Genomic DNA, 12,955 nt, shown 5'->3' with positions numbered 1-12,955 from the left:
CAGGAAACATACTTAGCTATGCCTGAGAATGCTTTTGGAACTGTTCACCTTTGCAAGTGCATCATTTTCTCACAATGCCCAACTAGGTGACTATGAGAAGCCAACAAGCAAGAACAAAACAGCACTCTCCCCTCCTGCAGTGTCCAGATACTGGTATTCAGAAGCATAATCCCTCCAACCATGGAGGCAGAACATAGCCATTGTGGCTAGTAGCCACTGGTAGTCTTTATCCTCCATGATTTTGTCTAATCCTTTTTTTAAAGCCAGTTGGCTGTCTGAACCTGCTAAGCAAGCAAGTTCCTTGGTTTAACTATCAGTCTCTGAACTAAATTTGTTTACAGGGTTGATGAGAGTCCAACATCAGGGGGTACAGGTTCCCTATCCCTACCCCACAACAATGGCATGTATGCCTCAATCTGGTGACCTCCAGGTGTTTGGGGTTAAACAATCCTTGATCACTGGCCATGCTTGGTGAGACATGATGGGTGTTGGACTCCAACAACAGGTTGAGGAAGGATAACTAAAGGAGCAGGTGTCTCCTTAGCTGTTGTTGTTTTTTAAAAAATTATTTTATTATTGTAAACCTCAGGGTTCCTATCAGCATGTTGATCATAGAATCATAGAGTTGGAAAGTACCAAAAGAGTGATCTACTCCAACCCCCTGAAAGGCAGGAATCTTTTGTCCAATGTGGGTGTTGAACCCATAACCCTGATATTAAAAGTCTCATGCTGTACCACCTATCCCAGCTATGTCCTTGTTCAAACCTAGTCAGCACTCACCACTTGAGTTTATTATTAGACAGAATGTTGTGAACTTTAGTTCCTAGGATGTTCAAAAAATATTTTAAGATCAGTCAAGGCTGAGAATTCATATTCTCGTCATATCTAGAGAACCATTCGTCCATGAATTATCAAATGTTTTTGGTTATAGTACTTTGGAATGTGGGTGTGTTTAGATTTCAAATATTATTTCATTTCTTCTAACCTACACTTTTACTTTGGCACGATGTTAGGTACACAACATTCTATGACTGGTTCGTGTAGGCTTCATGGGCATTTATTGTGCAGCTTTCAGTTGCTTTTGGGTGGAAATGCAATTTCCCCACGAGGGAAATTTGGCAGAACAAATTGATAGAATACATATAATTAGTAACCATGATCATGAAACTGAGGGATAAGGACGAGTTAAAGATAAGAGAAGAGTGGAGGTGTTTTGGAGATTATCTTAGAAGGTATAATATACAAATTAACCTACAAGTAAGGAGTTAACATATGAGAAGCAGGTAACATCAAAAAGGAAGACTTGAAATGATAATGGGTGAAATATTAGGATATGCAACAGAACAAGATTTCCCTAGAAAAATGCCACAGAGAGATGGATTGGGAAATCTTAGGAAAAGAGATAAGTTATGGATACTGCACGGTATGTGTATAAAAGCTGTTAAAATTCCATAAATAAAAGTTAAAGAAAGAAAGAAAAGCTTTTCATGTCACCTTATCTCCCTGCCTGTGGCAACCGGTAACAGCAATGATTTTCTAATATATTTGAACATTTCAGATCATTCTGAACTATGGACACCTATAATTCTGTGCCCAATTAGAAAACAAGTACAGAATCATTTTCTTCCCTTGTCACAAAGAAATGTTAACAGACTTCCAGCACTATTCACATTTCTATGTATAAATAGAGGATGCAATCCACTGAAAGTTAAATCTGTTTTAACAAACCTTTGTTACTTCATATTCCCTCCCTCCAATCCAAATTGAAAACTAGAAGCCAAAGGGGGAAAGGTTTGTATAGAGGAGCATTCAGTCATCTCTCTCTCTCTCTCTCTCTCTCTCTCTCTCTCTCTCTCTCTCTCACACACACACACACACACACACACCTCCAGATGTTTGATGTGGCAGAGCCTGAACAGAGTCTAACCTACCATTAGGCAAGTGAGTCAGCTGCCTCAGGCGGCAGATTGATTTTATTTTATCTCAACCATTGGTGTACTGTTTAATTTCAGTCTTGTAAGCAGTGTACAACAGACTCAATACAATAAGACTCAAAATGAGTTAAAACTATAAAATCAGAGTTCAAATAAAAAGTATGCTGGGGGAGGGAGTATTTTGAAAGCACTGTAAGTTCAGCAGGGATGAGGCCCACACTACTGAATACATGGCTTCTTGCAGATACAAGTCATGCATCTGAGCCATAGGAGACCACTAACAAAGACTGAGCAAGGATGGAAATCACAGTGGCTGGCATTCAGAGGGGAGGCAGTAGCAACAGTCCCTCTGGCCTCTCCCCCTGAGCTTCCCTCAGGCATTCCCATATGATGGAGGACAGAACTGTGTTTGCCACACGGCCTGACTTACGCACCTGTTGCCATGACTGAAGTATGATTCAGTACCAATCTGGTTGACTTCTGCTCGTGAAATGGGAAGCAGGCACGATATTGATCTTTGCCTCAGGCAGCAAATGTATTGGGTTGCCCTTGAGCCCAAGGGCATAAGTTTATCATCTCACTGAGAACGAGACTTGAAGCATATCCCCTGGACAGGGCTGGCCCAAGACATTTTGGCACCTGAGGCAAACGACAAAATGGTGCCTCCGTCCCCACCAGGGAAGAAGCGGTGCTGAAGATCAAGAACAAAGGGGGAATGAAGATCAGGATCTGCTGCCGCGGTGGATCCTTCCGCCTGAGGCAGTCATCTCACCTTACCTCATGAGCCCTGCCCTAGACCTAAGACATTTTTGACCCCCCTTTTAGTAAATTGAGGAGATTGTGAGATTACCTTCTCGTGTTTTCCTTAGTCCAAGTCCCAAGCCTAGTCCAAGGGATACAACCACCAAAGAAACTAGAAGAACCTGTTACAAAATAAAATATGTGTCACAGAGTATAAAAATAAGCATATTGCATATATGTGGTTAACAAACGGTCCTTCCCCATGAATGGAAACAATCTCTCTCTCTCTCTCTCTCTCTCTCTCTCTCTCTCTCTCTCAAATGTGGGCCTCTACAGTAGCAAGGGGTTTGGGAATTGCAGCTAAAGTCAGATGGAGATGAGCCTGCAAGCTGCAGCACACAGAGCTCAATGAAGGTCTGGAACCTATCAGGCTGTCCATTGGGGTGGCAGCTGCTATAAATCTTTAACTTTGCTCAGCCTGTGTAATGTGCATAAATGAACCATATATCACAAAATGTCAAGAAGGCTTCAATGACTTCATTCCACAGGAAACAGAACCAGAGTAACACACTGAATTTCTGGAGATCTCATTGCTGAGAGAATTAGAATACGTGCAACAATGCTTGTTTGGTTAGGAGCAGAGGGAGCTGTCTAACAGCCACTCAGGTCATTGGTGTGATCTAGCACAGCACTGTCTACAGTTCTTTGAGCCAGTGGGCACATTTGAAATTTTGAGAAAGTGCCTGGGTGCCAGTCACAAAATGGGTGCATGACATATCATAAAATGGATGCCATAGGGGCACAGCACAACAGAAAATGAATTTCTGCCTTTGTTATTATTATTATTATTTTAAACATCTTTATTGAAAGTTCAAAAGTACATAATTATATGTGCACTAAAAATAGTAAAGGTAAAGGGACTCCTGACCATTAGGTCCAGTCACGGACGACTCTGGGGTTGTGGCGCTCATCTTGCTTTATTGGCCAAGGGAGCCAGCGTACAGCTTCCTGGTCATGTGGCCAGCATGACTAAGCCGCTTCTGGCAAACCAGAGCAGTGCACACAAATGCCGTTTACCTTCCCACTGGAGCGGTACCTATTTATCTACTTGCACTTTGACATGCTTTCAAACTGCTAGGTTGGCAGGAGCAGGGACCGAGCAATGGGAGCTCACCCCATCATGGGGATTCGAACCTCTGACCTTCTGATCAGCATGCCCTAGGCTCTGTGGTTTAACCCACAGCACCACCCATGTCCTCACTAAAAATAGTGAGGCGTAAATAAAAGAGAGAAAAAGAAAAAAAGAAACAAAACCAGTGTAGAAGGGGAAATAAAGGGGGGGCAAAACTGTATACTTTATAGGGTTGTTATTGTACTTCACCAGATCTTGACCTATTACAGTATTTGTAAGAATGGATTCCAAATATCATTTAATTTGTCCATGGCAAGTCTGCATTTGTATGCAAGTTTTTCATATGTTGTGAGTTCTATTCTATTCTATTCTATTCTATTCTATTCTATTATTCTATTGTGGAAGGATTTTGTTTACAAAAATTGTGACACATACATTTGGGTGTTTGGAATGGTTCTGTTTCTGGCAAAGTGTGTGTGTGTGTGTGTGTGTGTGTGTGTGTGTGTGTGTGTATTTGTGCATGTGTGAGTATAATAGTTTAAACACTCAAATTAAGTGTTTAAAACTGACAGTAGTTCTATGTTGTTGAGATGTGAGAGCAGCTTTTAATTTAACCCTACAGGAAGTCATGCAGTCTAATCTCTAAAGGGGGAACACATGTTGAGATTTCTGCATTGCAGGGGTCGAACTTGATGATCCTTGAGGTCCCTTCCAACACTATGATTCCTTCTGACCTCACTGATTATAGCTCAACAGCAGCGTAAAATCAGACACTGATCAATGATGGAGTGACTGGCTCTGAAGCCTGCTTGTTCTTCTGAAGATATGCCTCCTCTCTCAAGTCAATCCCAATGCCAGCATAGATTGTCTGGTGTAAAGCTTGCTCATGATGCTGAACAGACTGATTGGAGGACCAGCAAATTCAGGTTACTCAATTACAGTTGATGGGGAGGCAGTGTGTAGCAAACCTGTACTGTATCTCCCAAAGATTGGACCTTTTGCAATATGGAAAAGAACAGGGGGATGCACTGGCAAGTGTGGGACAACACTTGCTTGACACAACATCATCTACCCTCCTCAGAAACAAGTCCGAATGAATTCTCAATAATTTGACAACATTGTCTAGCCTCCCTGCAAACAGATCAGGACTGGCGAGGAACTATTGTCCTGCTATTGGGCATCCGTTTGGGCATTGTAGGAAACAAGATGCCAGACGAAATGGACATTCAGCCTGATCCTTATTAGCTCATGTTAATCCATGTTCTCCAAGGTAAAGGTAAAAGGACCCCTGACCATTAGGTCCAGTCGTGGCCGACTCTGGGGTTATGGCGCTCATCTTGCTTTATTGGCTGAGGGAGCTGGGGTACAGCTTCCAGGTCATGTGGCCAGCATGACTAAACCGCTTCTGGTGAACCAGAGCAGCGCATGAAAAAGCCATTTACCTTCCTGCCAGAGCTGTACCTATTTATCTACTTGCACTTTGACATGCTTTCGAACTGCTAGGTTGCCAGGAGCAGGGACCGAGCAATGGGAGCTCACTCCGTCATGGGGATTCGAACCACCGACCTTCTGATCGGCAAGTCCTAGGCTCTGTGGTTTAACCCACAGCAACACCCACGTCCTTATATTATCCAAGACACTGCTGCAAAACCTACTGTTTGGAACAGAATAAGCAGGGACAGCATGGCCCAGCAGTCCAGGACATCTCTGTCCAGCATGCTTCACTGAGCTCTCAGCTTCAGACAAAAGGGTGGGCAGAACAAAACAGAACATTATCAAATAGACAGTTGCTATCACCTCATGAGGAATCCCCTAGGTCTGCACAAAGCAGAGGTTACTAAAGTGAAGGGGGGATGTGAGGTGACAGGAAGGAGGTTTGAGTTTTTGAGTAAGGCAGACACTGGTAACAAGAAGAGAGAACAAAGAGGAGTCCTCCATGAGCTGCTGGGGGGCAGAACCATCTTGGGAGGCTGGGGGAGATGGACAGGAATGGCATGCAGGATGACTTGGACTGTAATGCTGTGCTGCTGTGCAGAACAAGCCCCACTTGAGATGTAACACTGTGAATTCTCTCCCTCTCCAAGGAACTCTCTTGATGCATCTAGGTGTAAAATAAACCATATGTCTTAAAACGCTACTGCCTCTGCCGTATCTGAACTCCCAATGGAAACATGGGTGGAACCCCCTGGAATCTCGCTGCCACTTGGTAGAGATTGCCACTTTTGTATGGTATCTTCCAGATGAGCAGAATCTTAAGAGCAAGATTGTCAGCTAGCTTGTGCAGTTCGAGAAGGTTTAGCTCAGAGGATGGGTTTTGAACATACATGGGTGTTTGCTTGTTAATGAAACATTACCAGGTGTGAAATGCATTGTCCAGAGATACCGTGAAAAATTTGAGGTATCTGCATTCTTTATCTCTTCAGCTGAGGAATGGAATAGGCAGAAGTTTGAGTGGAGGGACATCAAGATCATCCCCTTCATTTCTCCCAGTGCCTCTTCTTGCTTGCCCACTTCCAGTCCATCTATCCCTTGCCAGGTTCTCCTCCTCTGCAGTTTTCTTCCCCCATCATCAGAGTCCTAAAACTGTCTCCCTTTCTCTCACTCACACACCCTACCTCCCATATTTCCCATCTTTCCTCTTAATACCACTTTTACTCCCACCCAATTCCACCTCCCACAGTTCTTCCTGTCACCAGAGAGCTAATATAACCACATACAGAGACCCTTCTTCCCTCTACCAAGCCTTCCTTTAACCCCATTCCCAAGCCATTTACTATTGAGAAAAGTCCCCTTCTTTCTCATCCTTCCCCCTTCTCCTTTCCCTGTCCCTGCCTTTCGGACATTGAGAAACACCACATCATTATGGCAGACCAGTACAAATATTCTCTCTCTCTCTCTCTCTCTCTCTCTGTGTGTGTGTGTGTGTGTAGACACACACAGGTATAATGAGGGTTGATAGCATTGTATAAATCATTGCCATTGTAGCTTCAAAAGATATTGTGGCTTGGGTAAGTGGTAAAATATTTCTACTGATCCTTCTCAATGTCTTTGGATTAAATGTCAGGAATAAACCCATTTTTAAAAAAAACTCCATAGGAATTTTAAATTTTGTAAGGATTTTGAAACAATATGCAAATTAGGCTATCTGGATTTCTTCGTGGTGGTGGAGGAATGTTGTTGTTGGCATCTGTCTGTCTTGAGAGAGAATGGAAGAGTGTGCCGTCAGGGGCAAAGTCAAACCGTTGGAGAATTACAGTGCCTGCTGTGGCTGTAGAAGAATTAGAATATGGTGGTGGGATGGGGCAACATGAATAAAGCTATATAAGCCTTTATACAACACCAGCAAAAATCACCAAGGATGAAAGACACATATCATAGCTTTTCTCATCCCATAGATTGATTGCCATACCCAATAAGCGAAGCAAAAGCAAAAGTTTCTATTTAGCAGTGATTTCCAACTTATTTGTAGAAGACCAGCAGAATTGTGTCTTTGTAGGGGAGCCAGAGCTATGGATCCCATTCCCTATCCTCCCATGTCGGCCTTACCTTACGCTGCATATCTCCAACAGCACTACTCTGGATATTGTGTGCAGAGCTCTTCCTTCTTTCCTCCTGTGCTAGGGATATGTGCTGTACTTCCCCAAGTGGAGCCAAAATATGAAGACAGACTTACGCACACTTACGCAGCATGTGGGAGAAGGAATGGAGACAGGTTCACAGGATCCAACGCCTACCTCCCAGCTTTCATCCCACCACCCCAGCTTCCATGCTTAGCTGTGTTTTATTTATTCAACTTACAATATTTATAATTGGCACTTCATTCAATGAAGCAGAACGTAACAGTTTCAACGCAGCTGAAAGTACTTTTTCACCTGGTGCATAGTTAAACTATGGCCTTCACTCCCACAAGAGGCACTGATTGCCACCAACCTATGTGGCTTTAAAAGAGAATTAGAGCGCTCTTGTGCTTGGCTCCTGCTTTTAGAACACCATTCAAAACTGCATTCAAATGCAGTTTTGAATAGTGTTCTATAGTGAGTACTGCACTGAACCCCTTTTTGTATAATTGGTTCCTGCTTTTGGCATCTGGTTCGCCACCCTGAGAACAGATGCTGAACTAAATGGCTTGTTCCAGTTGGTTCAGCGTATGGTGTGTGTGTGTGTGTGTGTGTGTGTGTGTGTGTTTATCACAACCAATCTCAGGGCAGGGAACAATGCAGCTGAAGCTGATACAGACTGAGCAAACACCATAAGAAATCCAAAATGAAGTAAAACAAATATAATTGAAACCTAAATCTTTGAAATACAGATCTGTATCGGCGAGTACACTCTCACAAAAACACTGCTTAAAGCACCGAGCAGATTTCCATCTCCAGCAATAACTAATTAAAATTAATATCCTGCAAACGGCTGAGCAAATAGGTTTTCACTTGGCCCCAGAATGAGATGAGGAGACACTAACTATCTCTCCAAGGCAGATGTGGGGAATCTCTGGCCCTCCAGAAGTTGCAGGACTACAGTTGTCACCAACCCCAGGAAGCGTGCCTAAATCATCTATGATTATCATTGTATACTATACTATCTACCCTCAATATACTAGAATTGGGGGTGGGGTGGGGGTAAATGAGCCCCTTTTATCTTTTCTGACATTCTCCTCAACTGTTGTTTATAGAAGTTGTTTACAAGAGGGCTTGCTTTGAACATAACAGGGAGAACTCAGTTTTGTGCATTTTACTTTTTTTAAAAAAACACCAAACTGTTATTGAACTTTTTCAATCCTCCTACCTCTTCTGCCACAGTCTTTATGAAGACCAGAGATTCGAGTGAAGGATTAAAGGATTAAAGTTACATAATGACTGGCTTGTAAATATAAGCCTTTGCATCTACACAAGTATTTCCTAAAGTGACGTTCCTAAATGTACTTTCTTTTACCTGTCCTGAATTTTCCAAGATTCAGTTTCACTAGATGTCCACGAGTTTGAGTGTTATGATGGAAAAAAAACTTTTCTCTATTCACTTTCTCCATGCCATGCATTGTATAAACATTGTAGAAACATCTATCATGTTGCTATTCCCTCACCTTTTTTCTAAGCTGGAAATTCCCACATACTGCAACCTTTACTCATAGGAGAGTTGCTCAGTCCCCTTAACCATTTTGGTTCCTCTTTTCTGACTCTTTTCCAACTCTACAATAGCAGTCACACCATAGATTTCTATTATGGCATCATGATTTTATTTTAAATTCTTCTCCTGATGATCCCAGGCATGGAATTGGCTCGAGAGCCAGTGTGGTGTAGTGGTTAAGAGCGGTAGTCTCGTAATCTGGGGAACCGGGTTCGCATCTCCGCTCCTCCACATGCAGCTGCTGGGTGCCCTTGGGCCAGTCACACTTCTGTGAAGTCTCTCAGCCCCACTCACCTCACAGAGTGTTTGTTGTGGGGGAGGAAGGGAAAGGAGAATGTTAGCTGCTTTGAGACTCCTTAAAGGGAGTGAAAGGCGGGATATCAAATCCAAACTCCTCTTCTTCTTCTTCTTCTTCTTCTTCTTCTTCTTCTTCTTCTTCTTCTTTTCACAGCTGCCGCACACTGAGTCAATATCAAGCTATCTACAGTGATACCTCGGGTTACATTACCTTCGGGTAACTTAATTTCAAGTTACGAATGCAGCAAACGCAGAAGCACTCTATCGTGTTGCATGTGTGTGCAGAAGCAGCGCCTCCAGATATGGACTTTTTGGGGTAAGTATGGACTCCTGGGACAAATTAAGTTTGTATCTGGAGGGTCCACTGGACTATCTACTATGACCCTAAGGTCTCATTCCTATTCAGTCACTGCTGGTTCAGATCACACGAGTGTTTATATGAAATAAAATTATTTCATATAAACACACCCACAACTTCTGTCCAAAACCACTTCAACCTGCATGCTTGTTTTTGTAGTTCAAGTCACTTTATTGAAAATTTGGGTTTTCTTTAAGTCAAGGAAAGGCAGGGCACTGTGCTCCTTGCACTGCTGCCAAACTCATGTCTGCTTAACTCATCAAATGCTAAACTCTCATTCCGATCCTTTATGTCCTTGTTGAACAGTTCCTCATTTCTGTAACTTTGCACTCTACTATTCTGCTCAGTACCTTGATGGAGTTTGGCCAGGATTATAATCTACCAGTGAACGCTTAAAGAGATTAAGAGACTACGTAAATGGGCATGTTTGTTTTTTCCTCATTTATTCAGCAAAAAAAATATGTCTCAAGCTTATGCTGTACCACAGAAGTGTACGGGTCAGTAATCACACAGTTTAAAGATGGAGTGAACTCTTTACAGTGGTACCTCGGGTTACATATGCTTCAGGTTACATACGCTTCAGGTTACAGACTCCGCTAACCCAGAAATAGTACCTCAGGTTAAGAACTCTGCTTTAGAATGAGAACAGAAATTGTGCTCCGGCGGCGTGGCGGCAGGAGGAGGCCCCAGTAGCTAAAGTGGTCTTCAGGTTAAGAACAGTTTCAGGTTAAGAACGGACCTTCGGAATGATTTAAGTACTTAATCCGAGGTACCACTGTATTAGCAAAAACACAATCTCCTCAGGCATGGTTGTGTGTCAAGCCTAATGAGCAGAGAAACTCATTCTTGGCGGTCTTCCTGCATGAAAATCAAAAGTCCCCACCTCCCCACAGCTGTTTAAGGCCTTTTTCCAAGCAATTGGAGACTGCACCTGTAGGCAGCCAAACTCTTCTCCTCCATTTTCATGCCTCTTCTGGTTCTGGGAGATAAGTGGGGAGGGGAGCTTGTTGCACCTGTGACACCCACCTGACTCTCTGCCTGTTGTCCACCCTCATTCCACTCTCCTACTTCAGCTTCTGCCTCTGATTCTGGACTTTTCTCTGCCAGACTCTCCCAGCTCACTAAGCCCTGTTACCGCTTCAGCTTCCAACACCTCCTCTTCTGCATCTTCTCTCTCTTACCACTCATCATTGCCCCACTACCACTCCCCAAGCTCCAAGCCTTCTTCCCTTGGTTGTTCCCCAGCTGGTTCCTCCTACCATGCCTCTGCTACCAACAAGTCCATGACAAGCTGCCACAATAAAATTGCCTAGATTAGGCTTCCTCAACCTCGGCCCTCCAGATGTTTTTGGCCTACAACTCCCATGATCCCTAGCTAGGACCAGTGGTCAGGGATGATGGGGACTGTGGTCTCAAAACATCTGGAGGGCCGAGGTTGAGGAAGCCTGGCCTAGATAAAGGTAAAGGATCCCTGGACGGTGAAGTCCAGTCAAGCTTGAGGTTTGGCGCTCATACTGCTTCAGGCTGAGGGAGCTGGCATTTGTCCACAGTTTTCCGGGTCATGTGGCCAGCATGACTAAACTGCATCTGGCACAGTGGAACACCATGACGGAAGCTAAATAACACTTGTTGCTTAACATTTCCCCAACTATTTGCTCCCTGATTTTGAACCTGGGAGATGCATATTGTATTTCCATGGGCGTTGGCATTGGGGAAGGGAGTTACAGAAACATAGAATCACAGTTGGCAGTGACTCCAAGGGTCAACCCCCTGCAATGCAGGAACATGGAAGCGTATGTTTCTTGCACTCAGAAGGTCTCAGGTATAATCCATGGTAAAGGTAAAGGTAAAGGGTCCAGTCATGACCGACTCTGGGGTTGTGGCGCTCATCTCGCTTTATTGGCCGAGGGAGCTGGCGTACAGCTTCCAGGTCATGTGGCCAGCATGACTAAGCCGCTTCTGGCGAACCAGAGCAGTGCACGGAAACGCCATTTACCTTCCCACAAGAGCGGTACCTATTTATCTACTTGCACTTTGACGTGATTTCGAACTGCTAGGTTGGCAGGAGCAGGGACCGAGCAACCCCCGTCGCAGGGATTTGAACCGCCAACCTTCTGATCGGCAAGTCCTAGGCTCTGTGGTTTAACCCACAGCGCCACCCACATCCCATAATCCATGGTATCTCTGTATAAAAAGATTAGCTAGCAGGTGATCTGCAGACCTCTGTCTGGAACCTTGGACTGCCATTACCACCCGGAGCATTATTACTCCTATTACATTTCAATTCCATCCTTTCTTCCAAGGAGCCAAGGGGGCAAACAACAAGCAATGCAACTAAAAATTAAAAACCTATTTTAAACATTTTAAAAAATATTAAGAACATCTAAAAAATTAGTTTTCACATACTCTCAGAGCTCTAATTTCAGTATTGCCAGGGACCATATCTTTCAACCCTCAAATGCCTTGGTGAACATGAATGATTTTAAGGGTCAGTGAGGACCTAGATGAATAAACAATAATGGTTTTGGCACATTTGTAGTTATTGCACTTATAGCACATTAGCTTCTAAAGTGCTAACCACTTGTGCAATGCATAGTGAGGAATCACATTTTCCTGCCTTTCTATCACCATTGGGTAATCACAAGCATTGTCAAAACTGGCAATATCATCCTTAGGATTGGGGGGGGGGGGACACAAGTGACATTTAAGGGCAGTGTGGTTGTCATCTGTTCAATCCTCTCTGTATTTCAGAACACATTTTCCCCCCTATTATTTAGTTCTTACATGCTCTGGTTAACTCAGACTGGGATATAGCTACCATGAGCCACTAGGATAGTGTGGGCTGTGAACAAAACAAATAACAGAAAGCAGCCACAAATGCCTACTATTTTTTACCGAATATTGCAGCTGAGGGGCCAGGCTTTCTTTCATCAACTATGAAAAAGTCAGGCATTCGTATCCGCCTTTTAGCAGACTGTGAGCTGAGAACATCAACAAGAGTTGTTGGTCTGTTAAAACGACAGTTTTATCTATTCTGCCATGCCCTGCCAGGAAATTTCCAAGGGTCCGTGGAAAGTTTATACTGTTAAAACATAATGAAACTTGAGCCAATAATGCAACAAACCCTAACATTAAAAGTTTGAAAAGGAAGCAAAGGGCAATACTTACCACACAAAGTATCTGGTATTTCTTAAGAGTGCTTCTCTTAACAACGTCCTCTGTTTCTGAGCTCTGCAGCTCCATCCTGCTGTCCCCCCTTATTCTTTTTTCATGAGCAGAGCTCATTTTTCAGCTTTCCAGACAGTTATCTGTGCAACTTTGTTTTCTCCCTTTTGGCCTCTGCCCTTATAGCTCTGCTGCACCCCAAGC

The 12,955-nt window shown here is 43.5% G+C and overlaps 1 protein-coding gene across 2 annotated transcripts in view; it reads right to left on the bottom strand.

Moving 5' to 3' along the window:
• Window positions 1–12,955, bottom strand: part of ENPP3 (ectonucleotide pyrophosphatase/phosphodiesterase 3) — a 47,892-nt gene extending 34,937 nt beyond the window's left edge. Inside the window, exons 1-2 of one of the 2 annotated variants that reach the window (XM_053381930.1) lie at window positions 12,755–12,955; window positions 2,785–2,857 (exon numbers count right to left, since the gene is read on the bottom strand). In XM_053381930.1, coding sequence (XP_053237905.1) covers window positions 2,785–2,857; window positions 12,755–12,871 — 190 coding nt within the window. In that variant the 5' untranslated portion in view covers window positions 12,872–12,955. Of the gene's footprint in view, window positions 1–2,784; window positions 2,858–7,353; window positions 7,401–12,754 lie in introns of those variants that run through there. The other variant, XM_053381931.1, reaches the window with a different exon arrangement.

This window comes from Podarcis raffonei, chromosome 3 (genome assembly GCF_027172205.1).
Source record: "Podarcis raffonei isolate rPodRaf1 chromosome 3, rPodRaf1.pri, whole genome shotgun sequence".
Classification (NCBI taxonomy): domain Eukaryota; kingdom Metazoa; phylum Chordata; class Lepidosauria; order Squamata; family Lacertidae; genus Podarcis; species Podarcis raffonei.
The sequence above is the reverse complement of the archived record's forward strand: the minus strand, read 5'-3'. Positions and strand labels throughout refer to the sequence as shown.